General features: G+C 48.7%; 1 protein-coding gene across 8 annotated transcripts in view; it reads right to left on the bottom strand.

Annotated features, from left to right (window-relative positions):
- FHAD1 (forkhead associated phosphopeptide binding domain 1) overlaps positions 1–22,087 on the bottom strand; it is a 122,417-nt gene that overhangs the window by 89,798 nt on the left and 10,532 nt on the right. For 7 of the 8 annotated variants that reach the window (XM_030326293.1, XM_030326292.1, XM_030326298.1 and 4 more), the window contains exons 3-4: positions 9,782–9,988; positions 1,470–1,737 (exon numbers count right to left, since the gene is read on the bottom strand). In XM_030326293.1, the coding sequence (XP_030182153.1) occupies positions 1,470–1,737; positions 9,782–9,988 (475 nt within the window). Of the gene's footprint in view, positions 1–1,469; positions 1,738–9,781; positions 9,989–22,087 lie in introns of those variants that run through there. The other variant, XM_030326301.1, reaches the window with a different exon arrangement.

Here is a 22,087-nt window from a genome sequence, read left to right as displayed (position 1 = left end):
ATCTTAAGCAGGCTCCACGCTCCGCGTAGAGCCCAACATGGGGCTCGATCTCACGACTGTGAGATCATGACCTGAGCCGAAATCAAGAATCAGAGGCTTAACCAATTGAACCACCCAGGCAGCCCCTTGGGCCATTAAGTCTTGGGAGAATTTGTCATGCAGCAATTGATAACATATACACCGCATGTTAATTTTACATCAAAAAGACAAAAACTGTTGAATTCTGATTAATGGTGTATATATACTAAAATATTTAGGAAGAAGGCTACAGATGTGTGAAATTTATTTTGAAATGCATGAAAGATGGATTAATGAATGAATAGAGGGATGGATAGACAGATATGCAGTAGAGAGTATAGCAAAATGTTAATGGTGGAATTAAGTGGGAGGGTTTTTGTAAAATTCTTTTTACTTTGCAGTATGTTTGAAAATTTTCATATGAAAATGAAAGGGGGAAATGGCTGAGTAATTTCTCAACTTCATTTGATGTTGATGGTCCACAAGGGTTCATTTGATGATGATAATGATGATGATAGTGGTGAATATAACTGCATTTCATTTACTCCTCAGTTTGTATATTTCACAACAATAACTATTATTTGAATGGCTGAGGGAGGTGATCAGGTGAATGGTCTTGAGTGACACCAGGCGAGGGTGTGGAGCCACAGAGAGACCTGGGGACCCAGAGGACAGAGAATGGATTCTTCACATCACAGGCATGGAGGAAACCGGGGTCATGCCAAGGACTAAGTCAAGTCAAGTTGGCTACTCTGCCGGAGAGGCCAAGAGGATAGTGACAGATAGGAAGTCCCCTCCCCAAATGTCATGAAGCCTTCAGGGGAAGAGGGTGAGGGAAGGAAACTGTGGAGATTGGTCCCCAAAGTGACCAGGCTGTGAATGATAGTCACTGAGATAACTAGCCTTAAATCGGACTGAAAAATGTTAGATCAGACTAGATTGAATATGTCACGTCTGGGATGTAATTTTCCTCAATGAGCCTCAGCCTCCTGTCATCTGTGAAATGGTAATAAAATATTTAAAAGCTCCTAAGGCTGTTGTGGGTGAGGGGCATTTCGGCTGCCCATATTTCTGCACATCTGAGTCAAAGTTGTAAGTTTACAGCCTGCTATGTATTCACACACATACACACACACACACACACACACACACACACACACACACAGACTGACACACACCCACGCCCGCACGCTCGCCACGGGGGTACCAATGTGTGCATTTGTGCAGAGCACAAAGTCTGGAGGGTCAGGCCCCAGAAAGTCAACAGGGGGTGCTGGGTGGTGAGGGTGACAAAGGATCTTTAACTGTTTTCTTACTTTCTGTTTATCCCCGAGTTTTCCATAATTGACTATGTTCTACTTTCAGAATCGGAAAAAACAAGCAAAAACCAAGACCCACCCGCGTGGCTATAAGGCCATCCCAAAACCACCACTGGAAGTGCGAGCGAATACCTTGCTTGATGATGGGAGGCCTGTGGATGCCATCCATCACAAAGGAGAACATCTTCCCGCTGGCGCTCATGGGCCGCTTGTGACAGGCAGGAGGGACCATGGTGGGCCTGGGAACCCCCTGGGACCAGCTCCTCTGCACTGGTGCTGGCCGGATCCCCAGGGGGAAGGGCATCTGCAGAGGTGGGGGGGACTGTTGCGACTGCTGTGTGGCCGCAGGTGGCTGTGGTCTTGGCCAAGGTACCGGGCCACTCATCCATGGGGAGGAGACCTGCAGGGGCAGAGAAGAGAGTCAGAGGAGGGTCCGATCAGCTGGGGGTGGTCTCCACCTTTGTCCCAGCCATATAATTGCTGCCCTAGGGCTCAGCTTCTAAGTCACTTCCCCAAGGAAGCCCCCTCCCCCGTCCCCCGCCAGACCATCCCCAAGTTTGGGATGGCAGGCCCCACCGTGGGTCACACTGCACCATCACACCACCAGTTCCTGGGGACAGCCTTCATGTGGCCGAGAGGGTCACAGGCATCACCCTGTTTGATACACCCAACACTCTGTCATGAGACTGAGGCTGAGCGAGACCTTGTGACTTTCCAAGATCCTAGATTTGCTGGTGAGCCTCTGAGCTGGCAGAACGTCACCTCCAAGAGGATAAGGGCTTTCTGTCTATCTTGCTCACCCCTGTGTCCCCAGCACCTAGAATAATGCCTGGCACATACAGAGCAGGCCCTCCAATACTGGTTGAAAGAATGAATGAACAAATCCCTGAGATTCACACCGGGCTCTTCAGGAACCCCAGCCTGCTCTCCTTCCATCCACACTCTGCATCTGTTGGGCACTTCTAATGCCATCTGCCCCTCTGAAGCCAAGAGCTCTGGGACGGCAGGGACCCCGCCTGTCTCGTTAACCTTTGATCCTCAACATGTACCACACCCGACTCTTGGGAAATGCTCCATAAACGTCTACCGAGGGATTGTTTCATCATCTGACCCTAGGAAGAGGCCTGCGGCTACTTTATATGGGAAGCACACCCAACCCCGTCTAATCGTGGACAGACACGTGCTGAGGGATGCTGACACCTGGCTTCTGCCTGGGTTTAACGCTTCAGTGGTGGTTTCTCCCAGGGCCTAGTGGTTCAACCGTAACATTGGGGTGTGCTATCATTTATTGTTCCTTCCTTATCTATTTCTCATGATAGTCCTGCCGAGCAGAACTCCTATATTACAAAACGACTCCTATATTACAAACGAGGCATGGTGAGGTTAATGAGTTTACCCAGGCTCAGGTAGTGGTGGGGAGGGAATTGGGAATGAGGTCTGATGACCCCTGTCTCTGTCTCACCTCCCCCACTCCAATTCTCTTGGCAGAAAAAAACACACCGAGTTCAAAGGTTTGCCACTATGTAGGGCCACGCATCTATTCCCCCCTGCCTGGGGCTCATGTGTCTCCTGTAGACGGGAGAGAATATGAACTCAGAGACACACAGTGAGAGAGAGACACTTCCAAATACGAGCACCTACTCATAGAAATTCCTACAGCTTCAGTTAGATTTAAGAGGAAGATTCTCCATTCATTCAGGCTCTAGACTTTCCCCAGCAAGTCAAAGATCCTGTGCGTTCTCTCTGAAGACTTTTTCTTGGAGTCCGTGAGGACAGCGTTCAGGGAAATCAAGCTCCAAGCTCCAACTGCCTGGGGACATCTGGCCCATCATTCATAATGACACTGGCCCACTTTAAACCTGTTTCAGGAACGGACTTGGCAGTGTTCCAGGGCTGCTTCTTCCGCGCACTTTTCCAATTTCTCTCCAGTGTCAACATCTCAGCCTCTCCACCTGTGCTTTCTTCCTTTCGTTATTCCCCAGGGCCAGGGTGTCCCGCTCCTGCCCTGCACTAAGTTCCCCATCCATCCTGTCGCCTCCCCACCTCGGAGGGTCTGTCTTGCCTCAATTATTTCTATAACATTTTCCCACCAGTTAAATAAATATTCACTGGCCCATGGGCCAAAGGTGAGAAGGGGTAAATTCTAATGTGCTAAAAAACAAATCTGGAGGTCGCTGGGAGGCGTGGAAGAACTCCCCTTTTGTGCTGGGATCCTCAGGTCATACGTTCACCGCTAACTAACGGCAAGGGTGCCAGCGGGAGTGAGCCCGTCCGGCACGTCCAACACCATCCACTTCCCCAGGGGGCAGCCCAGACCCCACTCAGGTCTTTTGGAGCGGCTGGCGAATCCCCCGCCCAATCGCTAAGCAACTTATGAGTGGGGCTAAGCACCCAGCCAATCATATTCCCTGGCCTCAGTGATTGGCTCAGCGGTGAGGCGTGTGATCCAATCAGAGCCAAAGGGACCCAGGGAGCCCGTGGCCGGACACCAGGGTCTGGAGTGGTCTGCGGACTTGACAATGTAGCCTGCCTGAGGGAGCGGGGCCGAGGCCTGGAGAGCTAGAAGCCGCTGTTGCTTTAATCGTGGTAAATCACACGTAACGCCACATTTGCATCTTAACCGTTTTTAACCGTACAGGTCGGGAGTGCCAAGGACACTCACGTTGCTGGGAGACACATCTTCAGAAGGTTTCCATCTTACAGAACGGAAACTCTGTCCCCATTAAACACCACCACCCCCTTCCCCCTCCCCCAGCCCCTGGCACCCACCATTCCACTTTCTGTCTCTGTGAATTTGACTCCTCTAGGGACCTCAGGCAAGTGGAACTGTACCGCCTTTGTCTTTGGGCGACTGGCTGATTTCACTGAGCATTGTGTCCTCAAGGTTCATGCGCGTTGTAGCAGGTGTCAGAATTCACATTTTGTTTAGCCATTTTGGGGCACTTGGGTTCCCATCGACTGCTGTGAACGTGGAGTTGCACGTGGGGAGCTGGCTTTGAGCCCTGGCTGGGGCGGTACCCTGAGCTGCTCAGCCCCAGTGAGGCCGCCTAGAGCTGGTTTCTGTCACTTGCAGCCCAGAGCCCTAATGATAGGGTCCCTAAGGGGGAAGGAGCCAGGGACATATACATGCACGAAAGGCTCCATTTGGCTTTTCGGATTCAAAAATAAAATTAAAAATAAAACTATAAGGCTTTTTGTTTTCTTTCTCAAGCTTGTTGGTTGAGGGTGGCTTTAGTTGGAAGGTAAAAGTTGATTTTCTCTGGTTTGCATGCTTGCTCTATAATAAGCAAGGTCAAGGTTTTCTCAGAAATCGCTGCCAGGACATAAGGAAACAGGCAGGGGTAAAGCAAACACAAGAAAAGGACTCACGTTAAAAGCTAGTTCTGGGCTGTGGTCACATTAGAATGTACCCCGAGCTTGGGGTCAAGGTCAGTTATCAACAAGTCTGTTTTTAGAAACGTGAGTTTAAAAATACACGCTAATGCCTTTTTTTCTTTCCCTTTTCCCTTTTCTCTGACCATATGGTATGTTGCATGTTTTTTGTTGTTTTTGAGGGAGCATATGTTACACCCCTGATTTCTTCCACACTGTCTTTAAAATAGCAGGTTGTCAACCACCTGGATTAGCCAGGCCACACCCACTACTGAATTTGTATCAGCTTGAACAAACACCCGTCAATAATTTACTCAAGAAAACATAACCCAATTTTTCAGATTATCTACTTGTTCTTGATGTTATCTTTCCAGTGTGTGCTTCTAGCCCTGTAAGGGGTGCAGGTTGAATGGGACACCCTAAAATAACCAAGGGAGTTTGCATATTGGGTGCCTCCAAGACCCACACACGCTGCCAGGACGCCCCGGAGGCTGGGCAGACGGTGAAGCCGACTTTGCCCTTGGAGAGCCTGTCACGTGCTCTGCTGTTTGTAATTGCCGATATTTCTCCGGCGATGAGCCACCACGTCAGGAAGGCACCCGGGTGCCAGAGACTGTGTTGTGCTCTCATCTAATTGCCAGAACAATCCCAGAGGTGGGGGAGGCATTTTTGCCCCCATGTTGTGGATTAAGAAACTGAAGCTCAGAGAGGGTAAGTGACTCGCCCAAGGTCCCCCAGCCGGGAAGCGATGATGCTGTTTGACTCTAACACCTGGGCTCTTAGAGCTTCGAGCTCGTTTGAAGTCATGATTTTTTTTTTATAACTGCTTTCCACACTCACAGAAGGGTCTTAGATGATCGGTTAACAGGGAATAGGAAATTTTCTAAGTTACAAAAAAGAAAGGAAGAAAGAGACGGTGTGAAAACCACAAGATGTTGCACGCGCTGCTTGGAATCGGGATTCCAAGGCTCCAGGCTCTGGGCTGTCAGCACAGAGCCCGACACGGGGCTCGAACTCACGGACCGTGAGATCATGTCCTGAGCTGACATCGGATGCTTAACTAACTGAGCCACCCTGGTGCCCCCATGAGAGCCAGGTATTAAATGCCCAGGAATTTTGTGAGCTGGTTGATAAGAAGCCATTAATAAAAATTAAATTATATGAACTTACAATTAAACGATAGTAGAAACAAAAGTAACATAGCCAACACTCACCCTTCCGAATTATATTACATTATTTTACCCCTCTCCATGCTCTTGAGGTGATTTAACCCTACATGTGCGTGCTACCTCACGTCTCCCTGTATCTCTGTATTCAGTGATGTTTCCCTGGTCTCTTGAGATTGGCCATGGTGGGAGTATTTACACCACAGAAATAGCAAACACTGTAAATCAGAGCTTGATCTGTTTTGTGTTGTCAACTGTCCACACTGAAGAAGCTTCTGGAGAAAATGTTAACAATGCAGGGCACCTGTGTGGCTCAGTCGGTTAAGGGTCCAACTTCGGCTCAGGTCACGATCTTGACGGTTCGTGGGTTCGAGCCCCACGTCGGGCTCTGTGCTGACGGCTCAGAGCCTGGAGCCTGCTTCGGATTCTGTGTCTCCCTCTCTCTGCCCCTCCCCCATTCTCTCTCTCTCTCAAAAATAAATAAACATGAAAAAATTTAAAAAAAAAAAAAAGAGGAGAGTTCTGACACTTGCTACAACACGGACGGACCGTGAGGACATTACACTCTGTAAGCGAAGGGAGATGGTCACCAACGGACAAACACTGTGAGATTCCACTTCTGTGAGGGGCCCGGAGCGGTCAAGTTCATAGAGACAGAAAGAGTGGCGGCTGGGGGAGCAAGGAAGAGGGAGGGAGCTTTCACGTAACGGGCACAGGGTTTCGGATTGGGAAGAGGAAGAACGTTCTGGAGATGGCTGCACAGCAGTGTGCGTGCAGTGACGGAACTATATGCTCACAAGAGGTTCAGACGGTGAATGTTTTCGGTATTTTGCCACCATTTTAAAATCTAAAAATGAAAAACAAACAAAAATAACGAAGTGCCTCCAAGGTGTGGGGGAGGGTGACAGAAATGGATGGAAAGGTTCTTGAAGCGGGTGGTAGTGACGGCTACGGAACCCCGTAAACGTGCAAACACCGAACGGCACACGTACAAACGGGTGAGGTGTGTGTGGTGCAAGTTATATTTGAGGAAGCTGTTAAAAGCAGGCAAGCAAACGTGGTCCCGAGGAACCCTTTGGGGGTGATGAGTTTGCTCACTGCCTTGATGATGGTCCGTCTGGCACACGCCTAAGTCAAAGTCGATCAAGTTACATCCTTTAAACACCTGCGGCTTTCTTGCCTGTCAGTCTATCTCCAAAAGCCGGTTTTTAAAAAGCGGCACAGGGGTGCCCGGGGACTCCGTCGGTTAAGTGCCCCACTCTCGATTTCGGCTCAGGTCACATAACCTCGCGGTTCGTGAGTTCGTGGAACACAGGGCTCCACGCTGACCTTGCGGAGCCTGCTCGGGATCCCCTCTCTCTCCTCTCTCTGCCCCTCCCCAGCTTGCACACTCTCAAAAATAAAGTGTCTAAAAAAAAAAAAGCGGCACAGTTTTCCATATACGAAGAACTCCTTGTACTTTTTTAAATGACGTCCCCTTTTGATGGATAGCTAGCTTTCAATTTTCGTGTCCCTATAAATAACATTTCCATAAATACCTTTGTGTGAACACAGGCAGATGTCGTCTGTCCCCCTGTCCCCTACTGGCAAGCCACAGAATGAGAATCTCCCAGGCAGGGGGCCTGGGAACTTGTAATTTTGTCGGACGTTCCAAATACATTCTTATAATCAATCACACGTGTTTGACAAACATTGACTCACGCTTCACAGACCTGGGTTTATAGGCTTGGCGTTTGAGACTCTGTTTTCTTTGGTTCCTGAAACAATCTGTAAATGCTTTAGAGGAGGAGTTCCAAATTTAGGTTTTCCTCGTGTTGGGGGCACGTCGGAATCACCAGGGAGCTTGTGAGAACGCATATTCCCCAGTGCACACCCCGTTCCCAGGGAGGTTGGGGAGGGTTGCCAGATTTAACATAAATATATAGATTTAAAAAATCTAGGGGTGCCTGGGAGGCTCGGTCAGTTAAGTATCCGACTTCGGCTCAGGTCACGGTCTCGTGGTCTGTGAGTTCCAGCCCCGCGTCGGGCTCTGTGCTGACAGCTCAGAGCCTGGAGCCTGTTTCAGATTCTGTGTCTCCCTCTCTCTCTGACCCTCCCCCTATTCGTGCTCTGTCTCTCTCTGTCTCAAAAATAAGTAAATGTTAAAAAAAATTTTTAAAAACCTAAATAAAATACAGTGTGTCCAATTAACTCTGAATTTCAGATAAACAACAAATAATTTTTTTAAGCATAAGTGGCCTTTTGCAATATTTGGGACATACTTATACTAAACAATTATTTGGTGTTTATCTGCAGTTCAGATTTAGCTGGGTGTCCTGTATTTTATCTGTCAATCTTTAAAAAAATTTTTTTAACTTTTTAATTTATTTTTGAGAGACAAAGAGAGACAGAGCATGAGCGGTGGAGGGGCGGAGAGAGAGAGGGAGACACAGAATCCGAAGCAGGCTCCAGGCTCCGAGCTGTCAGCACAGAGCCCGACGCGGGGCTCGAACTCACGAACCGTGAGATCATGACCTGAGGTGAAGCTGACACTTAACCAACTGAGCCACCCAGGCGCCCCAACTGTCAGCCTTAAGTACGAGTCCTTGGGCCTGGGTGAGGCCCAGGGATCTGCATGCTTGGTCTGCTCCCCACAGGGTTTGAAGTACTGGGGGGTCCTTGGAGCCCACGTTGAAACCTTGATCAGGTCAACACCTTCCGGGTCAGGAGCCCCTCCTCGGTGCTGCCACAGGACCCTGGTACGGTCCATGAGCAAACACACTTTAATGATCTAAGGGGGATAAGGCAGCTGTGCAGTAGCAGAAAAATCTGTCCCCCATCTTCAAAGCCAAAGGTGATGGATGTGACATCGTGGCCCCTGCAGCCTGAGGGATTCTGTTGATCTGCCTGGGGTGCATATTTAGGGCTGCCTGAGGGCTCAAAACCCCAGGATTCTGTGTAGATCCTCTAAATTTAATTTGCTTATACTCGGCCTTGTCCCAGAAAGGACTTTAAGCCTTGGAGGTCTCACTCAACGTAGCATTCTTGGGGGTGGTGAGATAAATGCGCCATCTCTCTGGGACACGCGTGGCAGAGATTCATTCCGTGCTCACCGGGAATGGGCGCTGTGCTAGTTGTACGATTATAATCATCTCAACCCTCAAGATGAGCCTGCAAGGTCATTGCTGCCATTGGCCCCATTCTGTAGGTGAGGAAACAGAGGTTCTGAGGGGTCCGGTGGCTCGCTCAAGAGCGCACAAAAGTATACAAGTGGCAGAGCTGGGATCCTGATCAAACCCTGGGTTGCTAACCCCCTCCTCCCGCCCCCATCCCACCTCTCGTAAACAGCACGTTCCTCGTGACTGAGGTTTAATGGGTAAGTTCTGTATTACATTTGGCTTAAACCGCGGCCACGTTCTGGGTCAGGACCCCGGGGACATTTCTGATCGGGGGCATAAGAACAGCTGCTAAGCGTTGAGTGTCTGCTCAGGGCGGACGCTGACTTTCGGGCTCTACAGCCGGATCAATGCCAGGCCGTGCTGGCAAGCCCGAGACCCAGGCCTAGAAAGAACCCTGCTCGGGGGCACAGAGCGAGGAAGCTGCAGACGGCTGATCTGCCTAAAAAGAAGCATCCATCTCTGAGGTTTCAAAAGCGCATCCTGCCTTCCATCTGCCCTGATCAAGCTTTGCATTTTCAGCAAAACGCTACACTTAGCTCTGGGTTTGCCACGGTGCAAAATTTACATGTCATTCCAGGAAATGCCCAGAAGAGGGCGCGAGGACTCACGCCCCGCCAGGATCCACCGGGATAGGTGTGAACCTTGCCGGGGTCCAGTCGGTCAGCGTCACCGGTGTGCATGGCGTGAAATCCGAGGGGCGCGCGGCGGACAAGGACCACCCTTCGGACGCACAGGGGTCTGGTCTCACCGAGGATGGGTTTTCGATGACCAGTTCGTAGGTCAGCCCTCCAGACCCAAATCTCAGGATGTCTCCGGGTAGCAGCTTCACGGCCACATTCTGAATGTGGCACTCGTTGACGAAGGTGCCGTTTCTGGAATTGAAGTCCTGGAGAACAAAGCTGTCCTCGGCCTCATTATATTCAATGAGCGCATGATGGTTGTCGATGTCAGGAGACTGAAATACATAAGGAAGGCGGCTGTAACCAAGAAAACAAGAATAAACAGCAGGGGCCCCTCACATCTACTGCTGAGCACTGGGTATCAGAAGGTGCTAAGCGCCTCGCCTGGCTGGCTGGTCACCACAGCCCTCATTTAAAAATGATGACAGGCAGAGTCAGGGAAGATAGCGACCCGGCCAAGGTCACATGGATAGTGTCCGGTGGGGCTGGGGTATGCGTTCTCTCTGACTCCAGACCCAGAGCAGGTGCCCAAGTTGTTGGCTGGGGATCCGGCAGCACGGAGGCAAAGGGAACTCTGTGGAGTCTGGACGAGCACGTGTCTGGCCAGGGAATCGGCCACTTTCTATATCCCTGACCCCACACAGGTATGCTTTTGGTCGTCCCGAACGGCAGGACAGAAAGCAAAAATGGCCCCACACCCAAACCAGAAAGGTCACTTGGCAAGTGACCACTGTCCACCTTCCTGTAAGGAAAACACCAAGTTCATGGAATAAAGTACATAGAGTTAAACGGGGGGGGGGGGTTCCTAATGATTGGCGTTCATTAATTTTGTGTTCAACTCATTAAAAAAATAACATTTCAAAAAATATTACAGAAAATGAGAACTGGAAAAAAAACACAAAGAAGACATTAAAATCACCTAGGCTCCCATCCCCCCAGAGCCGGGTGCCGTGAACATCCTTCTAGTCTTCTGTCTGTGCTTACAATCTTGTGAAAAAGTTGAAAGAAAATTGAGATCACAGCACATCACCTAGTTTTATAACTACCTTTAGAAAACCTTGGTGTGCAATGAAGATTTTCCCATGTGATTAGCTATTTCTATTGCTTCTTAAAAGCTACTCAGAATTTATCTAATCGAAGATGATCTACTTTTTTTTTTTTTTTGTAAGTAGGCTTCATGCCCAGCGTGGAGCCCACTGTGGGGCTTGAGCTCATGGCTGAGATCAAAACCTGAGCTGGGATCCAGAGTCGGACACTTGACTCACCGAGCCACCCACGTGCCCCAATGATCTACTTTTTAATAGGAGGCCTGGTGTGATTACATTTCCAAAAAGAGAGGGACCCCAGACGGTGTGTCTGTGAATTGGCAGTGGAGGGCAGAAGGCTCTGCTGTAATTTCGCTTTGATCAGAAGACCGAGCAGGGCCCAGTGGCCAGAAGGAAATACCATATTCCCCTGGCCGTGGGGCTCTGGACTGTGGCTGCAGGGCATATGTGAAGCCTTTCTCTTTTCAGGACACTGCCTATGAGACATCCACTTCAGCCTGCAACTTTGCAATTATTTTCTAAATTTATCTTCTCGTGGGGCGCGTGGGTGGTTCAGTCGGTTAAGCGTCCAACTCTTGATTTCGGCTCCGGTCATGATCTCATGGTTCGTGAGATCAAGCCCCGAATGGGGCTCTGTGCTGACACTGTGGAGCCTGCATGGGATTCTCTCTTCCCTCTCTGCCCCTCCCCTGCTTGGACGCACCTGTGTGTTTTCTCTCTCTCTCTCTCTCTCTCTCTCTCAAAATAAATAAATAAACATTTAAATGTATCCTCCTGGAGTGCCTCATCCAACTTTCATACAGAGTACTTGCACTTAGAAATCGACAGTGAAGTCTCAAAATGCAATAATAACCAGTCACTTGTATCAATAATAGACTAATTGCTTATGTTATGCTGTTATATAGCAATACAACAGCTTGTATTAATAGACTATATTAATTAAACATTACATGCCAGGAAATGTGCTAAGTGCTCTCTTGCATTATCCATTTCATCTACACAACAGCCCAAAGGGATAGTTCTCTATTTTGTAGATAAGGAAACTGAGGCACAGAATGATCACATTTGTGCAGAGTTACCCAGCTTGACTACCCTGGCTTCTACTCGGATTTGCTTGATTCAAATGTCCGTGTTCTTACTCACTTTGCAAATTTTTATCATACACTTGGGCACTCAAAATATTGAAATGCAGAAAGAAAGCAGGAGTAACTATATTAATTTCAGAAGGAAAAGACTTCAGAGCCAGGAGTATTCTCAGGGATAAAGAGAGGATGCAAGGATATGATGATAAAGGAGTCAGTTCTCCAAGAAGACATAACAATCCTTAATTGTATGTGCCTAATGATGAAGCATCAGAATAAATGAGGCAAAAACTGATAGAGGTTCAAGGAGAAATAGACAAATTCATTATGAGAGTTAGAGACTTCAACATTCCTGTTTCAGTAATGGCCAGATCCAGCAGGCAGAAAGTTAGTAAGGATAAAGCTGAACTGAACAACACCGTTAATCAATTAGATCTAATTGACAGGCACAGACAATTTCACCAAACAACAACAAAATGCACGTTGTTCTCACGCTCACATGGAACGTTCCCCAAGATAGACCCCATTCTGGGCCACAAACCATAACAAATTTAAAAGGACAGAACTCCTACACAGCATGCCTTCAGTCTACAATGGAATCAGACTAGAAATCAATAGCAGAAAAATAACTGAAAATTACAAAATATTTGGAGATTAAACGACACACTTCTAAACAGCCTGTGGGTCAAGGAGAAGCCTCAAGAAAAATTAAAAAAAATTACCTAAATGAAATGAAAGTAAATGCAAATGAAAATACAACTTATCAGAATTTGTGGGATTCAGTGAAAGCAGGGCTAAGAGGGAAGTTTATAGCATGGAATGCATACACTGGGAAAGAAGACAGACTTCAAATCAATAATCTAAGCTTTCACCTTGGGAAAGCCTAACCCAAAAAGAAGAAATGAAACAAAAATTCAGACAGAAATGAATGAAATAAAAACAGGAAAATAATAGAGAAACATCAGTGAAACCAAAAGTTGATTCTTTGAAAAGATCAGTAAAATTGACAAGCCTCTAGCAGGCTAACCAAGAACAAGAGAGAGAGAGGGTACAAGTTACTAAAACCAGAAATGAAAGAGAGAGGTTCACTACTGATCACATAAATATTAAAGATAACAAAGGAATATTATAAACAATTCTATGCCCACAAATTTGATAACTTAGAGGAAACTGACCAACTCCTTGAAAGATACAATGTACCAAAACTCATACAAGGAGAAATAAATAACCTGAATAGGCCCATATCTATTAAAGAATTTTAATCAATAATGAATAACTTTCCAGAAAGCACCTGGTTCCTGGTACAGAAAGCACCAGGTTCAGATGGGTTCACTGGTGAATTCCATCAAACACTTAAGGAAAAAACGATACCAGTTCTCTACAACCTCTTTCAGAAAATCGAAGCAGAAGAAACACTTCCTAACTCATTCTGTGAGGACAACATTAGTCTAATACCAAAACCAGATAAAGATATTACAAGAAGGGACAACTTCAGACCAGTATCTCTCATGAACACAGATGAAACATCCTCAACGAAATATTAACAAATCCAATCCAACAATGTATACACCACAAGCAAGTGGGATTCATTTCAGGTAAGCAAGGCTGGTTCAGCATTTTGAAAATCAATTAATGCTGTCCATCACCTCAACAGGCTAGAGAAGAAAAGCCACATGATCATAGTCAGGTGAAGAAAGAGCATTTGACAAAATCCAACAGCCATTTGTGATGACACACACACACACACACATACACACACACACACACACACACACACGTGGCAAATTAGGAATAGAGGGGAACTTCCTCAACTTGATAAAGAACATCTACAAAAACCCTAAAGCTAACATCATACTTAATGGTGAGAAACTAGAAACCTTCTCATTAAGATCAGGAACAGGACAAGGATGTCCTCTATCACACTTCTTTTTTAACACGGTACTGTGTCCTAGCCAGGGCAGGCAATAAGACAAGAAAAGGAAATAAAAGGTATATAGATTGGAAAGGAAGAAATAAAACTGTCTCTATTTGCAGATGACATGACTGCCTATGTAGAAAATCCCCATGAATCAACAAAAACACTCCTAGAACTAGTAAGCAATTATAGCAAGGTTGTAGGATACAAAATTAATATACAAAAGTCAGTTGCTTTCCTATATACCAGAAATGAACAACTGGAATCGGAAATGAAAAACACAACACCATTTACATTAGCAGCAGAAAGAAAAGAAAAGAAAAAAAAAGAGAAAGAAAGAAAGAAAGAAAGAAAGGGAGGGAGGGAGGGAGGGAGGGAGGAGGGAAGGAAGGAAGGAAGGAAGGAAGGAAGGAAGGAAGGAAGGAAGGAAGATAGATTAAGAAAGAGTGAAAGACCAGACAGACAGACTTAGGTAGAAGTCTAACAGAATATGTAAAGATATATATGAAGAAAACTATAAAATATTGATGAAAGAATCAAAGAAGATCCAAATAAATGAAAAGATAGCCTGTGTTTATTTGCAATTCCTTAAATGATACATGATGGTCAGCATCTTTTCATAAGCTTATTGCCATCTGTAGATCTTCTTGGGTAAGGTGTCTGTTCATGTCTTTCGCCCAGTTTTAAATTGGGTTGTTTGTTTCCTTATTGTTGAATTTTAAGACTCATTTACTTTGGACACATGTTTATAGCATCGTTATCCCTAAAACTGAAGCCACCAAGATGTCTTTTAAAAGGCGAATGGATAAGCAAACTGTGGTACATCCACACAACGAAATAAAAGTCAGTGATGAAAAGAAATGCGCTACCGAGCCAGAAAAAGACACAGAGGAACCATGCAAATGCACATCACTTGGTGCAAGAAGCCGGTCTGAAAAGGCCACAGAGTGTATAACTTCAACCACATGAAATTCTGAAAAAAGTAAAACTATATAGAGACAGTAAAGAGGGCAGTGGTTTCCAGGGGCTCTAGTGGATGTGGGGTGGGATGAACATGTGGAACACAGGGGGTTCAGGGTGGTGACACTATTCTGTATGACGCTGCGGTGGTGGGTACTTATCAGACATGGGCCGAAACCCACAGAATATGCAATGCCTAATGTCAACTATGGACTTTAGTTAGTGACAACATATCAATATTGGTTTGTCAGTGGTAACAAATGTCCCATGTGAAAGCAAGATGTTAATAATAGGGGAAGCTCTGTGTGTGCTGGGGGCGGGTATACGGGAACTTTGTACGCTATCTGCTCAATTTCCTATAAACCTCAATCCGTTCTAAAAAAAAAGAAAGCATTTTTTTAAAAAAACACTACAGCACGTTAGCTCTTTGGGAAATTCCACTCACGTCATGGTCATCCCCATACCCACTGATCCCTACGCTCCATGAACCCTGCATAACCCATCGAGGAGAGAAATTCTATGTGCTGCATTTTGTTTTCCTTTTCCCGAGCCTCGTTCCTCTCCGTTCCTCAGTAGCTGCCTGGCCATTACTAAGAAATCAAAGTTTTGAATGACTCCATAAAAGTGGGAGGAGCCTCTGCCACAGGTTAGGCCAAGAAAGTGCTTCCTGGGACTATCTTATAATATGAGACCCTCCGCTTCCTTGGAGATTTGCTAAAAGCTATTACTGGACAGAAGCCCTGCTGCTAATATAGGCTGAATGTATGAGCTCCGTCCTGCTGAGCTCTCCCGCTACTCACACTGGGTGTGAGCCACTGGGTGACTCAGTTGGATAAGCATCTGACTCTTGACTTTGGCTAAGATCATGATCTCACCGTTCATGAGACTGAGCCCTGCATCGGGCTCTGTGCGGACAGCATGGAGCCTGCTTGGGATGCTCTCCCTCTCTCTCTGCCCCTCCCCCACGCTCACGCTCGCCCTCTCTCTCTCTCTCTCTCTCTCTCTCAATAAATCCACTTTAAAGAAATTAAGAATAATATCATCATACGATCCATCAAGCCCACTTTTGGGTAAACATCCAAAAGAACGAAAAGCAAGGGCTTGAAGAGAGATTTGTACACCCGTGTTCACGACTCTACTCCAACAGCGGGGAGGTGGAAACAACCCAGGGTCCACTGAGAAGTGGGCGGATAAGCAAAATGTGCCGCGTACATAAAATGGAATATTATTCAGCCTTAAAGAGGAAGGACATGCCGACGCACGCTACAACGCGGGCGGACGTTGAAGACATTACGCCGAGTGAAATAAGCCAGTCGTAAGTAGGCGACGGCTGTATGATCCTACCAGTACGAAGTACCTAGAGTTGCCAAGCTCACAGAAACAGAAAGTAAGACGGCGGCTGCCAGGGCCTAGGGGGAGGGGGGAACTGGGAATTGTTTGACGGTTTAATGGGCATAGAGCCTCAGTGTCGCAAGATGAGAAAGTTCCGGTTGGTTATACAACAGCATGAACGCACTTAACGCTGCTAATCCGTACGCTTAACAAACAGTTCAGATGGTAAACGTTATGTTTCACCGCAGTTTTAAACGTGGCTAAGACGAAGTGTCTCACCCAACATCAAGATGCACGTGGCACTTCTGGGACCGAGATCTGTGCCCTTGACTTGTCCCCTATGCTTTTCAGAGTAGACAGTGGTTAATTAATTAATTACATTATATAACGTTTATTTATTTACTTTTGAGACACAGAGAGACAGAGCGCCAGCAGGGGAGGGGCAAAGACAGAGGGAGACACAGAATCCGAAGCGGGCGGCAGGCTCTAAGCTGTCAGCACAGAGCCTGACGTGGGGCTTGAACTCATGAACCCATGATCTGAGCTGAAGTTGGATCTTAACCAACTGAGCTACCCAGGTGCCCCGAGAGTAGACGGTGATTTAATAGTGAGAGAGGAGTGGGGTGGAACTGAATATGGGCCATGCATTTAAAAAAAAAAGTCTCCTGCAGGGGTGCTTGGGGGGGGTGGGCTCAGTTGGTTAAGCATCTGACTCTCGATTTTGGCTCAGGTCATGATCTGGCGGTTCATGGGCTGGAGCCCCACGTTGGGCTCTGTGCTGATGGTGCAGAACCTGCTTGGGATTCTCCCTCTTTCTCTCTGCCCCTCCCCTGCTTGCACACGAGCTCTCTTTCTCTCTCTCAAAATAAATAAATAAACATTAACAACTATTTAAAAAATTAAGGCAATTCAAATGAGGAAAGAGATGATCTTTCCTAAAATATTTAAAAAAAAAAGTGTCCTGCATTTTAAATACCTTTTTTTTTTTTAATTTTTTTTTTTCAACGTTTATTTATTTTTGGGACAGAGAGAGACAGAGCACGAACGGGGGAGGGGCAGAGAGAGAGGGAGACACAGAATCGGAAACAGGCTCCAGGCTCTGAGCCATCAGCCCAGAGCCAGACGCGGGGCTCGAGCTCACGGACCGCGAGATCGTGACCTGGCTGAAGTCGGACGCTTAACCGACTGCGCCACCCAGGCGCCCCTTAAATACCTTTTAAAAGTATTTAATGAGTCCATAAAATACTGAGACTTCGACAAATCTACTAATGACAAACATCTGCTCTGGTGACCGCTGGGCTTTGAGGAAGCCTCCCTGAGAAGCCGTTAGCCTGCCGCAAGGCTCCTGATGTATCTGGAACCTTCCTTCAGAGCCAGTTCTCAACCTTCAGCTTCTGGAACTCAGAAACCCAGTCTCAGAGCACGACCTCCTGACCCCCATCTTCCTCACCCTCCCCCCCCACTTCCTCTTTGATTCCTCGTGACCTCTGCTCCCTCACCCACTCCACGTGGGCATTCCCCTTCATCTGCCCTGGCCTGGCCCACCACCTCCTCCAACTCCACCTCTGTCCCTGTCTCCCTGCCACCCTCACACTCTGTCCTCAAGTCGGCCCAGTCTGGTCACATGCTGCTCTCTTCAGGCTCCCCAGCCACCGGTCCCTGGTGCTTGGCTTTTCATTCTACCTTGTTAACAGCCTTCTAGGTCCTCACCTTCTGTGCCCTGTCACATCCTCCACTTGCCCTCCAATCCTCGCCCACCCTCTCCCCCTGGCCCTCTGCCCCAGCAGGCCGGCCGTGGGGCTGCATCATGAGCTGATGGGCTCCTTGTCTCTGGGTGTGGCCAGTGGGGGATCAGAGATCTGAGCAGGGCAGAGAGAGGTTGGGGTATTTATTCCCCTTGCTCCCTCCCTGTGGGGACACCATGGGCTGGGTCCAACCCTCCACCAAAAGCCACAGCTGCCGTTGGGGATTCCAGGAGATGTAACCCCCTCACCCTTCAGGTCTGGGGGGTGGGGACAGCTCCTCACTCTCAGTGGCTCTGGGTGCCACACCATCCTGGCTGGTTTCTTTAAGCCTGACTGCCTCTGTCGGTGTCCCTTCATGAAGCACCCACTCTGGACGGCCCTCTGCTCCCTGCCAGGACCCAGAGTTCCAGCAGTGAGCAGCTCCCCGGCATGGCCTTCAACTCCCCTTCCTGCAGCTGCCAAGGGGATCAGAGTGGTCTTGCTGTCACCCCGCCTGGTCTGGTCCCGGCTCACCGAGGGTCTCCTTCTTGTATCTTCTGGGGCGAGTCTCTTGCTTCTCTCTGGTTGCTTCCCTTGCAAAAGTGGGTTTGATACGCTGTGCTACACAGGACTGACAAAAGGTACCGTTTGGAGGAACTTTCAAGGCAGTAGGATAACACTTTTTCAGTTAGGTGGGGTCTGCGTGAGTGTGTGTGTGTGTTTGATCTATTTTTTTTACCTTTTGGGTCTTGGCCAGTGCATCCCCCCCCCCCCCAGCACATCCCCCTTACTGCCTCGAGAAAGAGACGTAGTGCAGAAAGAGTGAAAACTGGGGTTTCCAGGAGAATGAGGATATGGGGAAACTGCTAGGCTCTGGCGAGACGTGAGCCTGGGAGGAGAAGGGAAGGGGAAATGTCTCTGCTTCCCTCTGTCACAGAGACCCTCCCGCCCAGGTCCTCCTGGGAAAGCCCCGTGGAGGGGCGAGGCCTCAGGAAGAGGCTGGTTCCTAAAATCAGCCTGCCTGAGGGTGCTTTCCAGCCTCCGACCCGCCCTGTGTGACCCCAAATTCCTCATCTGTAAAATGGGGAAAATGACAGCGCCTGCCTCGTAGGGATGCCGATCGTCAGGATGAAATGAGTGAACACGCACGGACGTGCCAAGGACGGGGCCGGGCACCGAGCGAGCCCTCGCTGCGTTACGGACACGTTACTGCTCCCTTCTCCGGCCCGGCCACGGCCTCTGGCTCTGCCGCTGCCGTGGCTGCTTCTAGGCCTCCACGCCGGCGCCTCTCCCTTCACCTGCCCCCAGCTCGCACGGCTCCTGAAGATTCTACTCTAGGGCTGGCTCCCTCTCCTTCCCGCGGGGCCGCTGCAGAGCCTTAATTCTCCGACGTGTATTTTCAACCCCTAGCTCATCCCCAGGCCTCCCTGTGCCCACCTGCCCCTGGATGCTGACACGCTCACCTCCTGCCTCCTGCCTCCTCCTGTCCCCTGTAACCCTCTCCGTAATGACGGTAATGGCGTCGTCACACGCCCAGCCCACGGACCACCCCTCTCCACGGCTGCTGACATTGTCCCTACTAGTTCCTCCAAAAAGCTCTCCAACAAGCCCCGTGACACCACACCCTCCCCATGGCAACAGTGCAGCTGAGAGGCAGGATTGACTACAGTGGGCAGAATGGTCCCCAAAAGAGATCTACGCCCAAGGGACCGTGCAGATGTAAAGGTTACTAGTCTGTGATCTTAAGAGAGGGAGAGCATCCTGGACTGAACCCTTAAAAGCAAAGAACTTTCTCTGGCTGGAGTTGGACAGATGAGTCAGAACAGGGGATCAGAGAGATCTGTTGGTTTTCTTTTGTTTTAAATATTTTTGAGAGAGTGTGAGTGAAGTGGGGAGGGGCAGAGAGAGAGGGAGACGCAGAATCCAAAGCAGGCTCCAGGCTCCGAGCCGTCAGCACAAGGCCCGACGCGGGGCTCGAACTCATGAACTGCGAGATCATGACCTGAGCCGAGGTCGGGCGCTTAACCGACTGAGCCACCCAGGCACCCCGGGGATCTGAGAGATTTGAAGCAGGAAAAGGCCTTGAGCCAATGCTGCTGGCTCTGAAGGTGAAGGGGCCCACAAGCCCGGAATGCGGGCGGCCTCTTGGGCTGGGAACCACTTCCGCTGACAGCCAGCCCGGAAAGGGGGCCTCAGTCCGTAACAGCACAGGTTAACTTGCGCCAAGCACCCGAACAGATCCGGGAGCAGATTCTCCTTGGAGACTCTGGAAGAGCCCAGGTCCGCTGAGCACCTTGATTTTGACCTGGGGGCCCAGGGACAGAGAAACCAGCTGAGTCCACCCCAACTTCCGAAGTACAAAACCGGGAGACCATCCCCCTGTGTTGTAAATAGAACACAAATACAATGGCCCACATTTACTACGGTACCGACACACCAGGCACTGATCTAAGCCCTTGACAGCGATTCGCTCTCAAAACGCGGTCCCTGCAACCACCCCCAGGGCACGTATACAAAGACCGCAGCCGAGGACAGCTGCATAACTTGTCTGAGACCCTCCAGCCCACGAGCGGAGCCAGGCTCTGAACCGGCCGCCCGGTGGGGCAAGGTCACGCACTTGACTGCTCTGTCCCGGGGCCACTCCGTCTGCTCTTCTCCCACCCAAATAACAAAGATCACCAACTCCTCCCCAGCTTAAAAGCCTTTTGGTGAGGGGGAGGTTCCTCTTCACGTGCTTAGCCTGGCTTCCATTTTGCAATGTCACCACCAACATGCCATTTCGTCCTTTTCTCCCAAGCCAAACTGTTCCCCAAACATCTCTGGACCTTTGCACATGCTTTTTCAACACCTGGGGTGTCCTTTCCTACTTGCTCTGTCTGGAAAATCCTCAGACTTCCTTGTCTTTCCTTCTTTTCTTTCCTTCCTTCCTTCCTTCCTTCCTTCCTTCCTTCCAGTGCAAGCGGGGGTGGGGGAGAGAGAGAGATAGAGATAGAGAGAGAGAATCTCAAGAAGGCTCTACCCTCAGGGCAGAGCCTGACACATGGCTTGATCCCATGACCGTGAGATCAAGACCTTGAGGTGAGGGGTGCCTGGGTGGCTCAGTCGGTTAAGCGTCCGACTCTTGGTTTCAGCTCAGGTCATGAGCTCACAATTCGTGAGTTTGAGCCCCGTGTCGGGCTCTGTGCTGACAGTGCAGAGCCTGCTTGGGATTCTTTCTCTCTCTCTCTCTCTCTCTCTCTCTCTCTCTCTCTCTCTGCCCCTCCTCCTTTCTCTCTCTCTCAAAATAAATTAAAAAACTTAAAAAAAAAAAAAAAAAAGACCTGAGCTGAGATCAAGAGTCAGACACTTAACAGACTGAACCACCCAGGCCTCCCCAGGCTTCTCTTTAAAGAGGCAGCTCAAGTCTGGCCTTCTCTGAGGAGCTCCCTGACCCCCCGAGAGGATTCTTGTGGGGGGCTTCAATTCACAACCCCCACGCTCCTGATCAGCGGGTGCCGCGTCAACATTCCGTCCCCACACAAACCCCCCACTGGAGGGCGCCACCCCAGCTAGTCGCATGAAGGACAATCACAATATGCACGTCGTGTTTCACGGACAGTCCTCACTCTGGATTTCACCCGATGGAACCTCCCTAGCTTAGTGAGCTACTTTGATATTCCAGGGAACTCGGAAGGAATTTCAGATATTCCCAAAGCTAAATTTACACTCAAGGGATGAAACTTCTTCTCTCTGGAACTGCTGAGTCAGACAACCCGGAATCTGAAACTTGGCCCCCACCTCCCCTGTGACCAGCTGTGTGATTTTTCACTTGACCTTTCTGCGTCCCATTTGCACATCTTTAAATGAGGATAACAGTGATAATAGCAGTTCCTACACCACAGGGTTGTTTTGTTTTTTTTTTTTTTTTGGAGAATGTAATTTTCTGCATACATACTCAGGATGTACAATATGTATAAAGTCATGGGAGGTAAAGCAGTCTATGAATGCATGCTGTAGCTGTTTGTATCATTTGTGTTATCGAAAAGATTGTGATCTTCTGCCTCACGTCCATTGGAATGGCTACTATCAGAAAAACAGGATAAGGGGCGCCTGGGTGGCTCCGTCGGTGAAGCATCCGACTCTCGTTTTTGGCTCAGGTCACGATCTCACGGTTCATGGGATCGAGCCCCGCGCCAGGCTCCGCACTGACAGCTCGGAGCCTGCTTGAGATTCTCTCTCTCCCCCTCCCCCCACCCCTCTCTCAAAATAAACAAATAAACTAAAAACAAAACAAAACAAAACCAGGATAACACAAATGTTGACGAGGATGTGGAGA

The sequence above is a fragment of the Lynx canadensis genome, chromosome C1, assembly GCF_007474595.2.
Source record: "Lynx canadensis isolate LIC74 chromosome C1, mLynCan4.pri.v2, whole genome shotgun sequence".
NCBI classification, from domain to species: domain Eukaryota; kingdom Metazoa; phylum Chordata; class Mammalia; order Carnivora; family Felidae; genus Lynx; species Lynx canadensis.
This window is presented reverse-complemented; position numbering and strand designations above follow the sequence as displayed.